Source organism: Mizuhopecten yessoensis, unplaced genomic scaffold (genome assembly GCF_002113885.1).
Source record: "Mizuhopecten yessoensis strain PY_sf001 unplaced genomic scaffold, ASM211388v2 scaffold3853, whole genome shotgun sequence".
Classification (NCBI taxonomy): domain Eukaryota; kingdom Metazoa; phylum Mollusca; class Bivalvia; order Pectinida; family Pectinidae; genus Mizuhopecten; species Mizuhopecten yessoensis.
Window position 1 is genome coordinate 814,641 of NW_018405252.1, and position 20,056 is coordinate 834,696.

A 20,056-nucleotide genomic window follows, 5' to 3' on the forward strand; every position below is an offset into this window, starting at 1 on the left:
TGACAGGTGCCAATCAAAAACCACGTGGTACTGCAATTATTTCTCAGGGCCAAGTGTTTTGGTCTAGCCATCGCCATCTTATGTTGGTGGCTCGACAAAACATTGAATGTTGTAATATACTTAGGAGACTGATCAGAAAGTGACCAGTCAGTGTGACTGAGGAACAATCCTGTTACCGTTTCGAGCAGATCGGCAAGGGAAATGAGCCTGGAAACCTTGTTAGAAGCGGCCGAATTTTTGGAATGGCGTAACCATTCCAGAACACGTGGTAAGATTAAGCACATGGCCTATTTTTGATGAAAATTCATGTTTTTTACGTCGTTTATTCACGTTTTATTATATTCTGATGAAAGCGTCTTCCATTTAGGATTCGTTAAAATCACGTTTGCAATTGTCTGTTTGATAATATGGCGATTGCATACAGAATTCGATAATGTATACACATTTGCTGTCGGGGTCTCTCTTTGGAGATAATACTTATTTGCATATTTATGAGCTGTTTGTACGTGCCGGGAACGCTAGACTATCTTGTATTTTGTTTCATTTCTGCTTTATTAGTTGATTCGGGCCCCCGGGATCCGCATGGCTATTCCGTGTTGTCTATGAACGATTCCGATGGATCACCTGAATCGAGCAACTCGGGGAAGCTATCGGGGAATGAGGGAGACGGCAAAGACAAGCGCCGTGCGGGCGGGTGAGTAAACATGATCGACCTTCAATTTCACGTGTTCTGTGACGAAACTGCGTCACGTGTGATTCGACACGGTGTCGTTCAGTGTGTTTTGTTTTGTGAAATTGTACATTTTCCATTCACGTTGATTTGCATCCGTGTAATATTTTGTTTTGAATCGCAATGTTTATTTTTACAGAGCTGGAACACGTGAAGTCCATAATAAGTTGGAAAAGAACAGGTAATAATAATAAATAGGCAATTAATTAAAACAACTGACATAAACAATAAAAGATTATGATGTGTGGGTTATCAGGAGGTTTTTTATGTATATATTCTCTGTAGATAAATCTAGCGTTTTGCAATTGGCACTGTTAATAAACAACTTTTTGCTAATATCTTTACATAAGTGGTATTTAATTGACACCATTAATTAAAATTTTGTTTATAGTGTTAACGGCACACATTTATATACAAAAGATTAAGTGGAAGTGTATTTATGTATGTGCATGGTTATGTCTAAATAATGGTAAAATCATCATGATTTGCTACAACAGTCCAGCTAACATACGCATTTTAAGTTGTAGCAATAGGAAAACATCTCATTAAAATACCATTCAGTTATGGGAGGTAACTCGAGCAAGTTTCTATATAATTTCACGTGTAAATATTATGTTATTTAGATGTATTGTGGAATGTCCTGAATTTACGTTGTTTTTTTTGTTGAGGCAGCATTAGTTAAGCTGCTTTGATTAAAAATGAATGATGGAAGCATATTGAGCCTGTCACCATTTGTGATGTATTTAATCCCCAGTTAACTTACTCCAACAGTGTTGGAGGTTTACACGGCGAGATACTTTTGACAGGTGCCACGTAAACTCTCGCAGTCAGCTGACCAGCGACCTCTTATGTTATAGAGTTAACTCTGCAGAGGCTACCATCTTTTGACCATATCTAAAACCAAAGTTGTATTTTATAGAAAGTGTTGTAACATTGTCAATTGCAAAACAGCTCAGCACTGTATGCCACAGTGGGTCACAAAACAGTCATAAACAACCCTGACAAAAAACATTGACTAAAACATGACTTATAACAAATATGCGACAGGGGCAGATCAATGTTGGTGTATTCCTGCTTTCACTGTAGGGATGAACATTATGTATAAACGCAAGGGGCATTACTCTGAATCAAATTTAAACATTTTGACGATCCTGATATGGATTATAATGATGTTATGCAATGATGAAATGACCATTATTTATGCTACTCCAATAAAACCAAAGGAATGAACAATTGTATGCTTCAAGTACCATCCTACAGGCAGAGTTTGCAAATTTCATTTAATACAGAAAACGGCAATGTCATGGACACAGGCTGATATACAAATCAGTTTACTAAAATATTTTATAATTTTGATACAAATGAAAAACCAACATGCTGCTATATATAGTTTCAATTATAAACAAAAAAATCAGTTTTATATTTTTAGAGTCAAATTTCAGTAGACACTGACTTCTACGATTTCATGTTTAAAACATACATATATAAGGAGTTTCTGGTGACAGACACAATTATGAGCTCAACTTTCCTGAATTGTAGCTAATGTAACCTGTTTACTTGTAGGAGAGCTCACTTGAAGGAATGCTTTGAGTTTCTGAAAAATCAAATCCCAACCCTTGAAGACAAGAGGACCTCTAACCTGAGTATTCTCAGAGGGTCGCTGCGTTACATACAGGTAAGATTTATCATCAACCTTGGTATTCTTCGAGGCTCGCTACACTGCAAGTCATTTAAGGTAACCGATCATGACTTCCATTTGCAACTGGTGTATTGTATTGTATATCTGCTGTATATTGTGAAACATAGGTATTGTGAAACTCCAGAATGGTTTGCAGTATATTGGGATACATCACCAAATTTAAAATAATACTTTGCTCCTGTGTGTTACTTATTTTATGCATTGCTATCGCAGTTTGATTTTAAGCCCACCATCATTTGTATAGCTCGTCTATGTGGTTTGGGGTCAGTCAATCAGTTACCTCTTTATAGCCGTTATTTCACAGAAACAATGTTGGAGATCCTGATGAAACTTGGTATACACAATCCCCTTGGTCCATTGATATTGAATTTTGCATTCATATATTGAGTAGCTACTATTTCTCATAACTACTGAAGGGATTTAAAAAAAAATGTATGATCTCCTTGGTCCATAGTACACATGCTCCAGTTTGGGATGGATATTAAAAAAATGGCCACAAATGCAGCCATCTTGGATTTTGTTATTGTTGTTTCATACAAACTATGTAAAGGATCTTGATGAAAATTAATACACATGATTGTATCTATCCTTAAGTTATGCATGCTTCAACTTTAGATAGATCAGGGGAAAAAATATCAGCTGCCTTAGATTTTGCTTTTGAAGCCTCTTACTAGTACTTTTTCTGAAGAAAGTACTAAAAGGATCATGAATCCAAAACTTGGTGTGTTTGATCCCTTTGTCCCTAGAATAGTATTGATGTGCATGAAAAGATCTAGCAGACTATCGTCCATTGCTATGAAATTAATCAATGACACTTTGTTCTGTCACCAACTGCTATGTCATTCTTTGACATTTTGTAATGTCATGTATTGCTGTGACATTCACTGACATTTTGTACTGTCTCTTGTTGCTATGACATTCATGGACATTTTGTATTGTTACACCTCAAGTGAATTTCTAGCTATTTGATTGGTTGGGAGAAAAATAAACAAAAATCTCTGTCACCCTCCGAAAATACATCGGTTTTAAGGGGAGCAGGTGATATTGCCATGAGACAGTGAAAAATATCACATGCGCGAAAAATGTGCGTTCACCGCTACGTTTCCCCACTGTGATGGTCACAAGAACGTTTGATGGCAACAGCCAATTTTATCAAACGCCGGTGCGATAGCGATTGTAAACGGCAGACTATCAACAGACAAGATGTCATTATCGAGGTTTGCTGCTGTTTCTGAGCTACAAAGAGTTTTGGTGTAACAAAATAGATATGACATTCATTAGCAGGTGACAGTGAATATTGTCAACCCTCAAAAACCCTTCGCCTCGGGTGACAACGGTTTTCTCGGTTTGACAATATTCACTGTTACCTGCTAATGAATGTCATATTTATATAATGTCATCAGTTGCTATGAAGTTAATCACTGACATTTTGTACTGTCATCTGTTAGTAGAATGATAACGGAGATGCATTTGAATATGGTTGGGGAAATTTGAAAACTCTCTTTACTTGTTTGTATTTATAGATTACAAGATTATTATTTAAAGTTAGATCATGTAAATTGAGGATAATATATATGTATTGCGATTCACCTAGCCACTGTTTGTATGTATAGGGAATTCAAATGATACCTGATTCATGTATATTTTTGGTTCTGGTAACAGGATCCTATACATGTGTTACCTTGTTTTAATAGTATCATTTACCAATCATTTGGAGAGATCTGTCTCAAGTCAATTTAAATACAGACAGAAAAGAAGAAAAAGTTTGATAAACTGCTGTAAACAATAGCTAGCTGATCTAACGCGATTGATAAAGATATGTAACATGAAGTGGTTTGTGCGGGATGGCACGCCACACACCGACACATACAAAATAGCTGCATGAAAGGTGCTGACCCCCGGATCACCCTCGGTGTTCACTGACTGTCTTCCTCCTCAATGTAGCAGGTGGCAGGTTATTGCTGAATGGCTGGTAGAACACTTGTTTTCCCACTGAATGCTGCTACGCTGCTTTCCTAACTATAAAAAAGTAGCTATATACTTTATTGCATGGCTATATATATATATAATATATACTTCAAAGTGCATTTCTGTTTTTGCTAAGGAAAATATCAGCATGTAACATGTGCTATTATTATGAAAACGTCCCCATCATGTCATTATTTATACAGTGAAGCCAGGGTAACATCATCAATGTTGTCACAGATTAATTGAAAGCGCCTTTGTTGATGGCACGGTGCATTGGGTTCAGCGTTACATGTTGTTTAGCAGCAGGAGAGTGTGGGAGAATATTAACCAGTCATTTCTCAACTCAACTTAAGAAATCTTATGCTCAGGTTCGGATTTCTCTGTTAACATCATACAGGAGTGATAGATTCTTTTATTCTTATTGATAATTAAAAGGGATTGGTTTCACCAACCTCACAGGAAATGGTTATCACATTAACAATAAATGTGGAAATATTGTGAAAAATATCCCTTCCCAGTCTAAACGATGCCACCTTGTCTCTCTATATGGCCACTGATGCCAGACTTGTACTGAATTGTGTGAGTCGAGTGTTAATCTGAAATCTTTATAGTGTTGTCCTATAAGCTTTTTGTATCTATGACATCGTCAGTTTCTAACTTATCTATATGTATATATTATAAAAAGAAATATTCTCAACAACGAGTCTTTAGTACTTTCATCTCTTCTAGGAGATTCTTCAGACTATGTATATACAGAGATCAAAAATTGATCCAAAAGGTGGCTCAGTTTTCCTCAGAATGGTATACAGATACAATAAGTATATTATGTCGTTGGCGTTATAAAAGATTTAAGTAAGATATATAAACAGTCGGAAGCATTTTTATGATGGATTTTACTGTGAATTGTCATATTATGACATTTGCATCTTACAAAAATCACCATGGCAACCCTTGTTGTACATCACCATGACAACCATTGTTGTAACATCCATACACATGTACCGTGAAATAGAATCTGAACTCCGTACACATTGAATTGACAAGTGACACCACAGGTAGAATTTGATATTGGAGGTTGATATGTTTTTGGGTAGAATCGGCTTGAAATGGCACCTATAATTAGTGATTACCTGGTACATGTGCTCAAATCAAACCAGGTCACATTATATTGAGGTTGGTTGTGATCATTTGCGTCTTTAAAAACAAAGGAAGTGTTATAAAAAAATGCCACCATTTTGATGTCGATTTGTCCACCTATTTTATAGTAATTATGTTTATATGTGTACACAAATACAGGAAACATGATATCGTTCAGAATAAACACTTACCAAACTTTTGTCTGATTATATCTTGAGCAACAGTTTATAACTAACAGCATTACAGATATTAATTTGTACCCCTTTATCAGCCAATTAGTGGTACTTTTCTGTGTAGATTTTATCTTTGCGTTTAATTTATTTTGTAACAGAAAAAAATACTACTTGGATCAAAATTTCCAAACATTAAACATTTAAATTAGAGATGTCATGAATTCCTTGAATGAATGGCAGTTAAATGTCCTTTGCAAAGGAATTAAAAACTGAATAGTTTAGCAGGAAGTAATTTTGAAGCAGCTATGAATTATTATCATTCTTATATCATGAACAATTTTTTATAAATTGGAAGTAGTTAACAGGAAAATATCTCTAGGTTTTCTTTTTTTTTTTCAGATAAAAAGGTTAATTTTCTGGAAATGTTTATGAATTCCTGCTTTAAATAAACCAATAAATAAATAATTATAATCCAATAAATAAATAAAATCTAATAACAGATCTGATAGATAGATAGATAGAAAAACAAATGAAAATAGAATACCTGAATAAGATAGCATTGACAATTTCCTAGGAGATTAAATTTTGGGGCAGTGTCCAGTACGCAATGACTTCCTTAGTGGGTAATTTTGACTGACATAGTTAGGATCACAACCACAACATGGCTAATTCATGTCCTTGTGTCACATGGTCCTACACCCCAAATCTATTTAGTTTTTAAAGGATCATTGATTATTTATGAACAAAAATCAGATAAACAATATTTTATAATAGTACTTCATTCAGTTTGAAGTAGAAAAAGAGGTTTTGATGGTGTGATTTTGTCTAAGACATGTTTCATCACGGCAGTCGTCACTGAGTAGCTTAGCATGTATACAAGTGTAAATATAGGCTAGTGCTCAGTGTTTGTAGGGGCAAGGGGGTGGAGCCTAAAGCTGTCAAACTTGTAGACCGATATTTAGGTCACACATTATCATAATGATAGTATGTGCTATATTTGATTTGTACCAGGCTGGCACATGGTCAATTCTGATTGGCTGGGTTGCCCAATACATTATATCATGTGACTTACATTCACCTTAACACATGTTAGAGAGATATAAATAGGGACAGGCGATGTTGGTCAGTGATAACTTGTTTAAATCTTTCATTTTCACTGAACAATGATTTTAGATAGTGTTTGTTTACATTAGCAGGTATAGTACATTTCTAGACTGTCTAGTCATCAGTGTCGTGTGGATCACAGTAAATCATGTTCATTCCACATACTATAGAAGAATTCTGTATTTATTACATTTATTGTTAAGTTCAAGGCTGTTTGTAATTGTGGAAAAATCTTACACTGCTACAAGGCTGTGTTCTGGGTTATTTAATCACTTTTTTTTGGCAAAAACAGAAAAATAATAAACAGGAAGTATAAATACTGTATTTTGTTTGAAAGGCTTAAAAAATCCTTGTATTAAACAGCAGAGGTTATAGGGTTCTAATATAACTACAGAGATTATAGGGTTCTAACTACAGAGATTATAGGGTTCTAACTACAGAGGTTATAGGGTTCTAACTACCAGGTATCTACACATAATGTCAGTGCTGATGAAAGAATTTTAACTTTTACCTGAATTTTACAACAGCCTGTTCCTTTATTGATTGGGGAAATGTAGCATTTTTAATTGAAATTTGGAATATATTCCTCATTTTTTCGTCGTTTTGAGAAAATACATTTTAATGCACTTTTTAGCTAGAGGAAACAGACTGTATTAGGCTGTAAAACTGAGCAAAAAAGAATCACTGTATTTTGATTAAAAAGTAAACAGGAACTATAATAAATATATACTTAACTACAATACCTGACAATAAATAAAATCAATAAAATCAATATGCAACATTTGATATAGCGCCCTATATAGCTAACATAAGCCACTCTAAAGTGCTTGACAGTACATAGATATACAATTTATACAGTCAATACAATTAGCATATATATTAATCAATACAATATTGAGGAATTCGCAGGAGCTGCCTTATCAGGTGCTAACTACTAGTCCTATGCCACCTGGCTAATATCTCCCTATTTGTGTACGCCTGTGTGTGAGCTGGAGATGTATTGTGTTCTGTTTGTAGTGGGACCGTGCTTCCAACGGTATCATTTATAGTGCCACCTAACTTGAATGCTACAGCACAGATACCGCAACACCCACCCCAGACCATTTTATACTCCACCTGGGTTGTTGGAGTTGTGTGGGCAGGAGAAAAACACTTTCTCTGAATATTCCATGCGTATGGCCACTTCGGGGATCGAACCCTGGCCGCCTGCTTTGAAGGCCGGAGTGTTAACCACTCTACCAATCCGCCTACAAGTAAATATTTAATTGTATGATACATTGTGATGTCACCCACATGTAACATTTAGGATTTAAATTTATTTTTTTGAAAATTTCATTAAGATAGTATAACTGCTGGCCATAGTCCTACCTGGTAAATATTTCCTATTTCCAGAAACACAAATTTTAATAATAACGAATAATTAGTTATGTATTGCTTTATATTAATTGTTAATGTAAAAAGAAAAGAAATATAGTTTTGTTAAATATTTTAAAAGCCTCATAAATGTTCAAAATATGTATTCAGTACTTATATTTATGTACAAAATCACAAAATCCAACTTTACCTTCTTTTGCATTGATTCATGATCATTTAACCAAATGGTGAAAAGCCATTTTTGTGGGAACAAGGCTGTGTTTTCTATGGTAACCAGGTTTCTGTCAAGGTTCAAGTTTGAGGTCATCATAACATGATTGGTCCCCAGTAACTTTCACATAATGATCAGATGAAGCAATCAACTCAGACACTTCCTGATTGTTATGAGGGATTAACATCAGTTAATAACCTGCGTCGTAATTATTGTGAAATAATTAAAGCTTTATTTATATATATTTTCTAAAGTTCAGATTTACGTCCACATAAGAATGAAATCAAAAGAGGATCTGACATTCATGTTCATGTCATATTGAACAAGTTCAATAATATATGACACTTACCTTTCATGTCTACGTCATATTGAACAAGTTCAATAATATATGACACTTACCTCTCATGTCCATGTCATATTGAACAAGTTTAATAATATACAACACTTACCTTTCATGTCCATGTCATATTGAACAAGTTCAATAATATACAACACTAACCTTTCATGTTCATGTCCATGTCACATTGAACAAGTTCAATACTATATGACACCTACCTTTCATGTCCATGTCACATTGAACAAGTTCAATAATATACAACACTTACCTTTCATGACAATGTCATATTGAACAAGTTCAATTATATACAACACTAACCTTTCATGTTCATGTCCATGTGACATTGAACAAGTTCAATACTATATGACACCTACCTTTCATGTCCATGTCACATTGAACAAGTTCAATAATATATGACACTTACTGTTCATGTCCATGTCATATTGAACAAGTTCAATAATATACAACACTTACCTTTCATGTCCATCTCATATTGAACAAGTTCAATAATATATGACACTTACCTTTCATGTCCATGTCATATTGAACAAGTTCAATAATATATGACACCTCTCATGTCCATGTCATATTGAACCAGTTCAATAATATATAACACTTACCTTTCATGTCCATGTCATATTGAACAAGTTCAATAATATATGACAGTTACCTTTCATGTCCATGTCATATTGAACAAGTTCACTAATATATGACACTTACCTTTCATGTCCATTTCACATTAGACAAGTTCAATAATATATGACACTTACCTTTCAGCTCCATGTCACATTGAACAAGTTCAATAATATATGACACTTATCGTTCATCTCCATGTCATATTGAACAAGTTCAATAATATATGACACCTCTCATGTCCATGTCATATTGAACCAGTTCAATAATATATAACACTTACCTTTCATGTCCATGTCATATTGAACAAGTTCACTAATATATGACACTTACCTTTCATGTCCATTTCACATTAGACAAGTTCAATAATATATGACACTTATCTTTCATGTCCATGTCATATTGAACAAGTTCACTAATATATGACACTTACCTTTCATGTCCATTTCACATTAGACAAGTTCAATAATATATGACACTTACCTTTCAGCTCCATGTCACACTGAACAAGTTCAATAATATTTGACACTTACCTTTCAGCTCCATGTCACACTGAACAAGTTCAATAATATTTGACACTTACCTTTCAGCTCCATGTCACACTGAACAAGTTCAATAATATTTGACACTTACCTTTCAGCTCCATGTCACACTGAACAAGTTCAATAATATTTGACACTTACCTTTCAGCTCCATGTCACATTGAACAAGTTCAATAATATATGACACTTACCGTCCATGTCATATTGAACAAGTTCAATAATATATGACACTTACCTTTCATGTCAGATTTTATTTATACAACAAGTTCAATAATTTGATATGACGCAAGCCTATAGGCAAGTGTTATATCAATTTGTTGAACTTGTTAAATGAATTGAATATGACACGGACACGAATGTAAGACTCTATTTATCATATATCATTCATAGTTTAAAACAAAACTTCAAACACAATCATGTGTTATCACCTGATCAAATGACTCTATATAGGTCAAAACCAAAGTACTTGTACGCTACTTGTCCTGAACGGCTCAGAGGATTTTGACCAAATTTGGTCTGGAGCATCAATGGCCAAAAGGTTCTCAGCTTTGTATAAACGGAGGGTATGGTCCTCCTGGGGGCAGAGGGGCATGGGGCGGGGCCAAATAGGGGGAAAATAGGTAAATCTTTAAAAATCTTCTTCTCAACCAATAGAAGGATTTTGACCCAATTTGTTCTAGAGCATCTTTGGATAAAGGAGGCTCAAGTTTGTATAAACGGAGGATGTAACCCCTCTGGGGGCAGAGGGGCGGGCCCAATAGGGGAAATAGAGGATCTATTTTCTCCTACTATACAAGTGAAGGGATTTAAACCAAATGCAGTCTGAAGCATGATTAGGGACAAAAGAATCAATTTTGTATAAACTGAGGTGTGTGGGCCTCCTTCTAGGGGCAGATGGGTGGGGCCCATTAGGGGAAATAGAGGAAAACATCAAAGATCCTTTTCTTTTTGTATTGATAAAGGATTTTGACCAAATTTGGTCTGGAGCATCATTGGCCAAAGGGTTCTCAGTTTTGTATAGACGGAGGGTATGGCCCCCCTGGGGGCAGAGGGGCAGTGTCTAATAGGGGGGGAAAAGGTAAATCTTTAAAAATCTTCTTCTCAACCAATAGAAGGATTTTGACCAAATTTGTTCTAGAGCATCTTTGGACAAAAGAGCCTCAAGTTTGTATAAATGGAGGGTGTGGCCCCTCTGGGGGTATAGGGACGGGGCCCAATAGGGGAAAAAGTGGATTTTTTTTCTCCTACTATACAAGTGAAGGGATTTAAACCAAATGCAGTCTGAAGCATGTTTAGGGACAAAAGAATCAATTTTGTATAAACTGAGGTGTGTGAACCCCCTTCTTTGGGGCAGATGGGTGGGGCCCATTAGGGGAAATAGAGGAAAACATAAAAGATCCTTGTCCTTCTGTACCGATTATAACCAAACTTGTTCTGGAGAATCTTTGGGCAAAGGGATTTAAACCAAATGTGGTCTGAAGCATACTTAGGGGAAAAAAATCAATTTGTATAAAACTACTTCTTGTGAAGAATTAAAGGCATAAAATTATAATATTTGGCTGGTGACTTCCTGGGATAGAGTTCACCAAAGTTTGCGAATGAAAATGACCTCAACCTATGTTAGAGGTCACAGAGGTCAACAACATTTTAATGGATTTGTTCTTAAGAACTAAAAGGAATGGATTCATAAGATTTGGCTGGTAGCTTTTTGAAATCGAGCTAACCAATTTGAGAAGGAAAATGACATTGACCTACTTACAAGGTCACTGGGAAAAATATGTCAAGCAACTTCTGAAGAAGAATCAAAAAGCATAGAATCTTATAATAATATATTGCTGGTAGTTTTAACAGATGGAGCCAACAAAGTTTGCGAGGGAAATATTTTTATTGCAATATAATATTTAATGAGAATATTTTGCTATGACTGCTTAAATATTCAGGTGAGCGATACAGGCCCTCTTGGGCCTCTTGTTGTTCGATGCTGTGCGAACCAGATTTGTTTTTGATAATGAACAGTTTTCGATCCAATAAAAATATATTTAATAGCAAAAATATTGAAATTGTACCCACAGTTTTGACCAATCACAGCACCTGGAGGATTTATTACACTTGTTCCCTTCATATTAGATTTATGATACAAGTTTTGGATTTTTAGCTCACCTGGTCCGAAGGACCAAGGTGAGCTTATGCCATACCGCGGCGTCCGGCGTCCGTACCTCAACAATTTCTTTGAACGACTTCTTCTTAACCACTGATTGGAATTTAACTTAATTTGACTGGAAGCATCCCTAGGTGGTGGGGATTCAAAATTGTACAAATGGGGGCAATTCAGCTATATTGCTTTAAGCGACTTCTCTGGAACCAAGAGATGGATATCAACCATATTTGACTGGAAGCATCCCTAGGTGATGGGGATTCAAAATTGTACGAATAGTGGGGATGAGGGGCGGTGCCAAAAGGGGACAATTTGGCTATATTGCTTTCAGCGACTTTTTCTCTGGAACTAAGAGATTGATATCAACCATATTTGACTGGAAGCATCCCTAGATGGTGGGAATTCAAAATTGTACAAATGGTGGGGCTGACCCCCAAGGGGGCTGAGGGGTGAGGCCGAAAGGCGGCAATTTGGCTATATTGCTATAAATTACTTTATTGATCATATTTGGTCCGAAGTATTCATGGGAGGCAGGGATTCAAAATTGTACAAATGGTAGCCCCAGGCTAAGGGGTGGGGCCAAAAAAAGTGTTTCACTTGGAAATGGTCGAGATCCCCACCGTATTGCCATATATACAATTGCTGAGTATAAAGAGAAGAATGCACATTTGCTTCCAGGATGGCACTAGGGTCTGGCCCAACCCTTGGAGACATAGTCCCTGGGTCATAACTTTGAAACAGTTGAGATCCCCACCCCAAAACTACAAATACAAATGCTGGGCATAAAGAGACAAATGCAGTCATGATATTAGAATTGATCCTGGGGTCTGGCCACAACCCTATGGACCTAGTTTCTGTGTCACAGCTTGGAAACAGTTGAGATCTCCACCCCATAACTATACATAAAATTGCTGGGCATGAAAAATCTAATACAGATATCTACAAGGATTGGCCTTGGGGTCTGGCATAATTCCTTGGATCCCATTTGGAGAATATTTTGCCATGATTGCTTAGATATCCAGGTGAGCGATACAGGCCCTCTGGGCCTCTTGTTCATGTTTGCAAGCCTCTGGCAAGCAAATATGAAATATCCAAAACAAGTATCATAAATCTAATATGAAGGGAAACGAATGACATATTCTTTTTATCATATAATACAAAGTAAACTGTATAATTGTGATCTGAAACAAATATTTTGCATTTGGCTGTCTTTGAAACAATGAAAATTGCATTCGCTTCACAATGACGTGACGTCACATTGATTGTTCCTATTCAATTGTGACAACATTTCCAGAGTGATAATACAAACGTTACATAAAAATAATTTATGTGATGGCTTTATGACAGTGCATAACACTATTCATATGATAAAAAAATGTATATATCTACCTTTTTATGTAACTGCCATTATAAAAACCCAACCTTATTAAGACAACAGCATATTAGTACTCATTTGATTGGAGTTGATTTTTCATTACCTGTATACCTTAAATACTGCTTACATATTAGTACTCATTTGATTGGAGTTGAATTTTCATTACCTGTATACCTTAGATACAGCTTACATATTAGTACTCATTTGATTGGAGTTGATTTTTCATTACCTGTATTCCTTAGATACTGCTTACATATTAGCACTTATTTGATTGGAGTTGGTTTTTCATTACCTGTGTACCTTAGATACTGCTTGCGTATTAGTACTCATTTGATCGGAGTTGATTTTTCATCACCTGTATACCTTAAATACTGCTTACATATGAGTACTCATTTGATTTGAGTTGATTTTTCATTCCCTGTATACCTTAGATACATCTTACATATTAGTACTCATTTGATCGGAGTTGATTTTTCATCACCTGTATACCTTAAATACTGCTTACATATTAGCACTTATTTGATTGGAGTTGATTTTTCATTACCTGTATACCTTAGATACTGCTTACATATTAGATACAGCCAATCACTGTCGTAACAAGACTTCAGAATTCAAGCTTATATTGAAGACTTTGAAACTTCTTTCATGATTCTGACATGAAGTAATTAATAGGTCATTCGTAAGAGAATTGAGATTTGTTTGGGTTTACATAACCTATACCAGTTTTTGTTGGCACCCAGATGTCCTGCGTAACAACTACTTGTATTTCCTACCACTGTCCTTCATAGAAGTAGGTTTTGCTGTATTGCAGGCGCTGCGGAGGAAGGAAAAGGAGTATGAACTGGAGATGCAGCGCCTGGCTCGGGAAAAAATCAGCCTCCAGGAGAGAATGGCTATGCTGAAGACTGAACTTGTCAGGATGAATATAGAAGTAGACATCAACCAATGGGCGACCATCCCTGACGATCAGGACACCAACTCCACCTCTACTGCCACAGGTAAGGTTGTTGTCATGGTTATAGCCATCAGTTGTAATCCCTGACAACATGTGTAAAGAGTTTTACCTCTGCCACAGGTAAGGTTGTTGTCATGGTTATAGCCATCAGTTGTAATCTCTGACGACATGGGTAAAGAGCTCTCCACTACCACAGATGGGACTGTTGTCATGGTTGAAAACTTTGATCCACAAGGATAGAAACTCTTCCACTGCCACATGTAAGGTTCTTGCCCTGGTAGTAACACCTTCTCCTCACCTTTAAGGCTGTGTTCATGTTGATTACCGTAAAAATGATAATTGTTGACAAAAGAATAAGTCCTTAAGGTCATAGGAGTGTATTGATAAACGAAAATAGGAAGTACATCCCTAGTTGAAAATCCAATGTAGGGAGACAGTATCACAATTTCCACATATTCTAATGTTTAATATTAAACTGATGAATATTGTGTGTTTAGTATTGACAGAACAGTGTGTTCTCTCAATATTAAAGTATTACAAAGCAACCCAGGCATTAGTTCAGTTGATTTTTTATCAATGAGTCACATGTGTCCATTTTTCTGTACTTCAGGACACCGGCTACCTTTTTCAGGACAGATAACTCTTACATGCAATTACTATGTGTATATGGTTTTATTATAAAATGTCAATTTTTAATCGTTTATAGATAATTAATTTTACACAATTTCAGCATTTATTAAATTGATATACATTAATGCAATACTAATCTATGGCACTATCATTTTTATTGACATTATTTTGCAAAAACTTGTCTTTCATATTTTTTTCCAAAATTCACTCCTTTTTACATAAATATCCATTTAAAATCCTTAAAATTCTGACAACCTATAGTTTTTTTGTGGCTAAAAAATTTCTTTACTCCAAAGCAATATAACTACAAAATTTGAAGAAATTCTACTGAGAAATGGTGACACAATCCTATTAACTTAAATAAAACAGGTAAGGTCTCTGTCCGTAGATATCTGTGGCTATTTCTAAGTTTGTTACATGTCTCTCCATCTTGTTTTTGATGAACAATTGTTTATATGAATATCAGCAGTTCAGATACCTGAAGGTCGTTAATACCTGTGTAACCTGACAATATGTGTGTTTCTCTCATCACCAGTGTTTGTTCCAGGAGTAGGTGCCTTTGCTAGTGTGTTAACCCCTGTAATCTCTGTATTTCAGAGCAAGGAAGTCCTATCTGCAGTGAGGATGAAGATGACGATGAAATAGCTCGTTCTCTCATAACTGGTAAGCAACAAATTTATCTTTGTCATAAACTTTACTTAATTAGCTTTTATCCTTATTTATACTGGTACATTCACAATGGAACCTGTCTAGTCTGATCCCTTGTTTATGATATTCTGACCCCTCGGTATTCTGACCCCTCGGTATTCCCACCGCATTTCTGGCTAATCTAGCCTGTGGGTATTGATATGGTGTCAAAGCTGACCTCTCTATATTCGGACATTATTTCTAATCTGGCCCTTTGATATTCAGATATCCTGTCCAGTCAGGCCTACATGGCATTGATATCCTGTCCAATATGACCCCTTGGAACACAGACATCTTGTCTAATCTGACCCCTTGATATTCAGACATCCTGTGTCATCCTACCCCGAGTGGTCCAACCTCCTGTTTATTTGACCTATTAGGATTTAGACATCTTGTCTCATCTGACCCCTTGGTATTCAGATGTCCTGTGTTATCTTACCCCCGAATGGTCCAACAATCAGTTTAATTTGACCTCTGAGGTTATTGACATCTTGTCTATACAGACCCCTTGATATTCAGACATCCTGTGTTATCCTATCCCCCGAATGGTCCAATCTCCTCATTAATTTGACCTCTGAAGATTCATACATTTGACTAATCAGATCGGAGTATCTAGACATCATGTCTAATCCAACTCAGGCTTGTAATCTCTTTTCTACCGTTGTGTATTCTGATTACTGATAGTATCACTCATGGTATCCTATAGGACAGGGTTTACTGTACTTCTGTTCGTTTTAACTTAAGGATATGTCTGTATACATTAAGCACTTCCTATATATTAGATTGAAATGGAACAAAATACAATGGTATGAAGAGCTGAAATATTTTGGAGCCGTTTAAGAATACATGCAGTCAGAACTAAAGAATGTGACATGTTTTTTTCTGTTTAGTACACGAGGTAAAGATTAACAAGACCATACATAAGTCATTGCCTCACCCCATTGTGAGTCAAGCCTCCATGACAGTCCTGAAGGTCTCAAATCCCAACCCTACTCCAACTCGTACCCTTGGCAACAACACCACCAGCAAAGTTCCCATGACTACCTCAACAGTTTCCATGCCAGCCATTCAGACGACTGGCAGTGTAATCCAGCAGACATTGGCTGCGGCTGTACGTCCCCCAGTGACCCAGATACTGGCCCGACAGCTGCTTCAGCGACAACAGAGTGGCACCTCCCAGGGGGCAGTGCACGGTAAGGTCAAGGTCAGACAGCCTTGGAAACTGTTGTTTAACCTGACATCCATGTTATTGGAAAGATATTTGATGGCATTCCATGAATACAGCTTAATGAATTTATAAAAAGACCACTTGTATGCTTGTGCTATGTAATAACTATAAGTTCTGAAGCATAATTCTTTGTAACGCAATCTCAAATAGTTCATTGTCAGGATATTTAATTTCATATGTCGATTTTCAGATTGCCTAATACAATTTCTCTGTTCTAAAACAGTGTCATCAACTGCCACCACAAGTGCCAGTGGTGCTGGCAAGCTCCACCCAAATCAGATGAAATCCATAACCCAGTTGAGGGCGCCACTGTCACTTGGCTCATTCGGTGGTCCTGCTAACGCTGCCCAACTGGCTGCCCTCAACAAGCTGGCAGGCACAGCAGCAATGTCCATCCCCATGTCCAACATCAACTCTGCAACCAACCTCACACCCCTGACAAAAGCCCTGAACCAACCCATACTAATGTCGTCCGGCCTACAGCTCACCACACCCATGGTGACTTCAGTCACGACAGCATCATCCCAGATCTCCTCGGCTACCACGATAACCACAGCCTCAGCTTCTCTAATGTCACTGGCAGCTATGCAGAATGGCATGGCAACATCAGCAGTGTCACAAGCCACACATTCAATGGTCAACGCTGCTCCTATTAACAACATTCGCCCCACCATTATCGGGGCTGGACCACACCACGCAATTATGACGGCTCCCCTAGCAGCATTGATGCCACAGACAGTTCCAAGGACCACTATGGGCGGTCTGTCGGGTATAGGCAACATGGTTGGCCACACATCCATGCAGCAACTCATATCGCTGGCTCAGATGGGTCAGGCCGGCGGAGCGCATCTTGTGTCACCAATGGTGATGTCACCAAACGTTCAGCTGGCAGCTGCGACTCCAGGACTATCCCAGTCACAGATCAATATGTTAACATCACAGCAACTGCTACAACAATTTCCCATCTTCTCTCCAGGCCTGTTAAAAGGCGGACAGATGATTGGCCAGCCAGTTGTTAAGCCTTTTGTAGTTGTCACGGTACCCAGTGTCGTGGCAACCACATCGGCACCTAGTATTCCCGTGACAACCACTGGTTCCTAGGGAACTATGAGTTGTGACGGCTTTGTATTTAGAGATGATATTTCAGCAATATTGTTAGGGCTGTGTCACTACCACTTGTTCCCATTGAGTTTTGAATTTGGACTCCTAGGGAGCTATTGAATTGTGAATTCTTCATGTGAGAGCTAGGATATTTTAGCACTATTGATGGGCAGTTCTGTGTTACTTAAGTAGATTGACAGTTTAAAGTGCTAGTAAGAATCAAACAACGAAATAGGTTACTTTTAAAGATGCAAGAAAAACAGATATTATTAAAATCACAATCTCCATTTTTCTTCGCATGCATTTTGTAAGTATAGATATTAATAGTAATAGATAAAAATAGGCCCACCACTAGAGTATGGGATTGGTACTTTATCAGGTGGTCAATCATCACTAGGGATTCCAACTATTGGTGACATCAGCGCTATGTCACTGTCTCGGGCTACAACATTGACACGTGGCTATAAATAGCTACAGTAGAGTATGGGTATAATCATAAGTTGAGTAATATAGAATAATTAAATAGTCTTTACTTCGAACACCAAATTGTCATGGGCTACAAGATAGATGTTTAATCCTTTGAAATATGCAACAGCGATTATAATCTACGATCATACCAACATTACATAAACCACATTAATTAAGCGGATTGACCAAATGTACACGACTCCAAGTTTCATTACACATAGTCACACATCACCTTTGAGGTGAATCAACAATTATCAAACGCAGAAGGTCAGCTCGGTCAATATACATACATTCACACTAATACATATACTATGCATTAATAGTCTGAAGATTCTCTCGGACAAGCATAAAGTGCTAAAGGATTTTTCTGGCTATTTTGACAATCAGATATTTAATTTAGAAGCAGATATCAAGGGATTCAATGATTTTCCAAAACCTTTCCTGTATAGAAACTGATAGTAGGGATTCAAAGGGTTTCTAAAATCTTCCTTCATAGAAGCAGATATCAAGAGATTCAATTGGTTTCTAAAAATCTTCATATGAAGTGGCAGATGTCAAGGCATTCACTGGATTTCTAAAACCTTTACGATATAGAGGCAGATACCAAGAGATCAGTTTGTTTCTGACATTCTTCTATGTAAAGGAAAATTTGTTTGAATAATATAAGATTGTTGAAGAGATATCAAAATTTTCACAAAATGTGCTATTATACATGCTTTGGTTGAATGTGATATAAAGAATCTCAAAGCACTTTACATGTTATTAGAAATGATACGTAGGAATTAGAAACTTGTTTGACATCTGAGGTTTATTTTCCTTGTATCTAGTCCTAATGTACATTACAAGAGCAAGTGGACTACTGTGCTGGAACAGGGTCTCCAACCTGTGAAATGTAGAATTTAATGATCCTTTGTTATTGTGGTAGGACCTACCTCCAAATATTGCTGAAATATTAGTCTCGTTAACTGTCTGTGATGACTTTGATTCCAACAGTAGTGTGAGTAGTTTTAGACAACATTTACTGGTAGACATTTTTAATATTAAGTGCTTTATTTAAGTGACACGTGTACATGTCTGTTGTATACTCCATGTTAATCTTCTGTACATATACTCCTAGAGGAAGCTTGGTCCATTGGGTGTAAGAGAGCTGTTACGTGATTGGTGATGTAGAGGATGAGTAAGGGTACAGATAGGGGAGGTTGTTTGTGTGTAGTTCTTGTTTTGTAAAGGATGAGTCTTGAGTGATGATGCTACCGAGAGGGGAAGACGATAGCATGTGTAATTGTTATTTATCACATAGCTGTTGAATCTTGTTATAGTAATACAAGCAATGTTCGGACCATGAAATACAACATTCTGTATTGCACATATGCAATACGGAATGTTGTATTTACCTACTAGCCGGAACTACTTTTTATGGGAATCCCCTAGTCGTGGCGAACTGAAAAGTTCCCAGTATTTGCAAAAAATATCAAAGTTTATAAAATCTGTGTGTTGATCTCTACCAAATACGGAAGGAATGTGATAAAAGCAAGACAACACACTTGTG

The 20,056-nt window shown here is 36.7% G+C and overlaps 1 protein-coding gene across 1 annotated transcript; it reads left to right on the forward strand.

Moving 5' to 3' along the window:
• The first annotated feature begins 43 nt into the window (after positions 1–43).
• On the forward strand, positions 44–19,855 carry LOC110448147 (max-binding protein MNT-like). Its single transcript, XM_021494228.1, has 8 exons — positions 44–268; positions 559–694; positions 870–911; positions 2,294–2,405; positions 14,250–14,436; positions 15,621–15,686; positions 16,601–16,903; positions 17,162–19,855. The coding sequence occupies exons 1-8, from the start codon at positions 202–204 to the stop codon at positions 18,037–18,039; spliced, it is 1,791 nt and encodes a 596-aa protein (XP_021349903.1). The 5' UTR covers positions 44–201; the 3' UTR covers positions 18,040–19,855.
• Positions 19,856–20,056: the final 201 nt, after the last annotated feature.

Excerpts from the sequence above, each read along its gene's own strand:
- LOC110448147 (XM_021494228.1), top strand. The coding sequence starts at position 202 with ATGAGCCTGGAAACCTTGTTAGAAGCGGCCGAATTTTTGGAATGGCGT. Across the intron at positions 912-2,293 it reads AATAAGTTGGAAAAGAACAG|GAGAGCTCACTTGAAGGAAT; the intron begins GTAATAATAATA and ends GTTTACTTGTAG. Across the intron at positions 16,904-17,161 it reads CTCCCAGGGGGCAGTGCACG|TGTCATCAACTGCCACCACA; the intron begins GTAAGGTCAAGG and ends GTTCTAAAACAG.